Source organism: Miniopterus natalensis, chromosome 10 (assembly GCF_054644295.1).
Source record: "Miniopterus natalensis isolate mMinNat1 chromosome 10, mMinNat1.hap1, whole genome shotgun sequence".
Classification (NCBI taxonomy): Eukaryota; Metazoa; Chordata; class Mammalia; order Chiroptera; family Miniopteridae; genus Miniopterus; species Miniopterus natalensis.
Window position 1 is genome coordinate 6,796,459 of NC_142090.1, and position 3,662 is coordinate 6,800,120.

The 3,662-nt window shown below is 41.6% G+C and overlaps 1 protein-coding gene across 1 annotated transcript; it reads right to left on the reverse strand.

The window, feature by feature from the left end:
- Positions 1–2,034: 2,034 nt before the first annotated feature.
- Positions 2,035–2,988, reverse strand: LOC107523823 (olfactory receptor-like protein OLF3). The gene has a single exon (XM_016195511.2). It carries the CDS (start codon positions 2,986–2,988, stop codon positions 2,035–2,037), a length of 954 nt encoding a protein of 317 aa, XP_016050997.2.
- Between the last annotated feature and the right edge of the window lie 674 nt (positions 2,989–3,662).

Genomic DNA, 3,662 nt, shown 5'->3' on the forward strand with positions numbered 1-3,662 from the left:
TTTAGTTCTGATTTCTCTAATGTCTCATTAATAATCGTGGAACAGCCTCCTAGCCAGTGTCTTTGGCTCCAATTTTTCTTCGTCTGTCTGATTGCTCAGGCTGATAATTCAAACATGTGAATTTTGTCATGCCATGCTCCAGCTTAAAAATCTTCACAGGTTTCTGTTGCTATTAAGGGTAAGTGTTATTTTGATATCCGGTGTGCTGTGTGATCTCACCACCGTTTAGCTGCCTGCTTCATCTCCACTACTGCCTTCATCTTCTCTGCCCTGCAAAGGCAACTTCAAGACATTATTGAACTCTCCCCCTCTCCCCCAGCTCAGCACCTTTCACCGGTCAGCCTTTGCTTGAGTTGCTTGTTATCTAGGTCACTTGTCACTTTCCTGGTCTCCACCTGGACTTCTTCTGGTCCTTTGATTCAGGAAGACTTCTAAAATCACCCCCAAAGGCTTATTCCCTCTGTGAAACAACATTGCATTTTAACTGCTTCATTGTCTGTCATCCCACTGTGCAGTCCTATCATTACAAGACCTGTATCATATTGACAGCTGTGTCTCAAGAAACATTCATTGTTACAGACACATAGGAGACTCTCCTATAACATTTACCAATTTTACACCAAGAGATATATAGCCCAACAAATCATTAGCATTGACTTCTTTGAGATGTTTGCCTATATTGCAAACTTTAGAATTGGATTTTTAAAAGGTAAAATTAAAATACCGAAAGGGCTCTAGATTAAACGAGCCTTCAACTCCGCTTGAAGGGTGAGAGTGATAACGTGTTCCCAGATGGAAGAACTGCACAACAACTGACTTAAGAAGAGACGACAAGAAGAAAGCGTTCTGAGACATATCCATGGGAGGGAGAAGATGAGCTCCTGTCACATTCTTTCTCCTTCCCCTTCCTTATCCTGTGTCCAGTTATTTCTTCCCCCTTTTACCTTATTTAACACAGGTTTTTTCTCAGAGGGGCAGTCCACTCTCAGACTATTCCAGCTCAGTAGATTTGCAAATATTGACAATGCTGTGAACTGTGTGCATAGGAGGGATGGGACAGGGTTCAACATGGTGACGAGAGGGTGGCTCTGCACAGATGACCAAACTATCCTGACTCCCAAATCCATGTGAAAGTTGTCTTATCTTTCATTGCCTTTGGCTGAGGAATCTTTCCTTTCTTACATAACTATGTATTTCATAATTTACGCATTATTTCTTATTTTATGTGCTTTTTGTTTCTAAAGTATCAGAACAAGAGGTAATAGATTTTTCAGTGAATGGACAGCATTAAGATTTAAATGAAACCACTTATATATGCAGTAAAATTCCTCTCAAAACTGTTTGTATAGTCAAGCACTGCCTGAAACATAGCTTTCCCTTGGCCAGCAATACCCACATGTACAAACGTTTACTTAGATTCCTATCAGTGTAAGAAAAGACCTTCAGTTGATGCTTCTCCACTGACTTACTTCCAGCTCTCAAACAAACACATTGTGTCCACATGAAATAGGTCCAGCACACAAGCATTTAATCAGCCTTGACAGCAACACTCTCCTCAGAATAGTGACTCACACAACACTGGATGTGGTTTCATATTCTATGCATTTGTTACAGTGAAATGTGAAAGTGATGTTTCCAATGGAAACACAGTAACCTTGTAGAAAATATGGATGAATAAGAACCAGCTGTCCAAATTAAGATCAATAAATAGGTCCATGACTGCAAAAAATGAAACAAATCAAAATAGCAAATGGTGTTTTCTTTAAATTACTCTCAGGCCATATTAACAAACATTAAGTGTGGGACGGTCCATGACAGCAGTGCTTAACTCCTCTGAACATGCTCCTGGGACATAAAAATAGCCCCATATCCAACACCCCAACCTAAACACACAAAACCTACTCCACATAACCAGTATACTTTCATCAGCTCCTTCCTGGTCACCACAGCAATGCAGCTGATGCCTGTCATATCTGAGTTAAGTGGCAGAACACACAGGCAAAGTTCTTTTTTCTAAATGGTGCTCATGATTCATCAAGTTGCCAGTTTTGATGTTAATCCAGATAGTTGCCCTGATAGTTTCTGCCAGGCCCCCTTCACCTCCTTATTCCTTAGGCTATAAATCATGGGGTTCAACAAGGGCATCAAAATGGCATAGAAAACAGAGATCAACTTCTCCTGAAGGGCTGAGGGGCCAGAGTGGGGCTGGATGTAAGTGAAGATGGCCATGCCATAGCACAGGACAACCACTGTGAGGTGAGAGGCACAGGTGTGGAAGGCTTTCTTTCTTCCCTCTGTGGACCTGATCTTTAGGATGGTGGAGATGATCCTGATGTAGGACAACAGAACCAGGAAGAATGGTGACATCAGCAGGACAATACTAGAAACCATGATTGTGATCTCATTGGAAGAGGTGTCCACACAGGCCAATCTGACCATAGCTAGGAGTTCACAGGATATGTGATCAATAAACTTGTTGGAGCACATGGGCAGCTGGAAGGTGATGGCAGTATGCACAAGAGAGTTGACAGAGCCACTGACCCAGGATGTGATGGCCAGCTTAGTACAGAGCCCTCCATGCATGATGACCAAGTAGCGCAAGGGATCACACACAGCCACATAGCGGTCATAGGCCATCACTGCCAGTAGAACAAACTCAATCCCACCCAACCCCAGGGAGAAAAATAACTGGGCCGCACAGCTCTCGAGTGGGATTGCTTTGTGTTCTGCAAGGAAGTGAACCAGCATCTGAGGGACAATGGTTGTGGCATAAGAGACATCAACAAGGGAGAGGTTGGTGAGAAAGAAATACATGGGGGTGTGGAGTCGGCTGTCCAATCTGATCAGAAGAACAATGAGGAAGTTCCCCAGCACTGTCACCATGTATGTGACGGAGAAGAGGACAAAGAGAGAGGCCTGAGTGTCCCAGTCACTGGACAGGCCAAGAAGAATAAACTCTCTCACCCACGTCTGGTTATCTGTTCCCATTAAAAAATGTGAGGGTTATTAATCTGCAGAGAGAGTCAGAATTAACATCAGATTTTTAATTAAAGAATGATAAGAATAACTTCTTAAAATAATATTTTATATGACCTGCCAGACATAACTATTCCAGGTCATTTGGGGACCACATGATAGGCTTGATCCAATATGTGTTGTATCTACGGTACATGAGAGAGAGAGGGTGGCCCCTTCACAAAATCATGATGTGGTCTCAGTGAGTGAGTTAAGTCCTAGAGATAACGTAGTGCAATTCTGGAAGCTCTGTATCTTACCTCAGTTTCCAGGGCAGGAGATGATGATAGTTGACAACAGAAGATAAAGTGAAAGGCAATGAAGAAAAATAGTGTTCAAAGTTCAAGAACTACCATACATATATGTGCTACACCATATTACAAAAAAAGAAGAAAATATTGGGGGAGAGAGATGTATACTGTATATAAGGCTGGTGTCTCATGGGAAGTTCTGGAATTAGAAAACCTGAATATGGATTCTCCTTTTATGACTTACCAGATGTGTGATTGGATTAAAGATTTAATATTTTACATAAAAATGGAATAATGTTGCACAACTTACAAGTATATTTAAACTCAAATACAAAAAACTTATGAGGAAAGTACTTTATGAACCGTTGCTAACAGTACTTCAGTAGTGTGGGTAAC

Excerpts from the sequence above, each read along its gene's own strand:
- LOC107523823 (XM_016195511.2), bottom strand. The coding sequence starts at position 2,988 with ATGGGAACAGATAACCAGACGTGGGTGAGAGAGTTTATTCTTCTTGGC.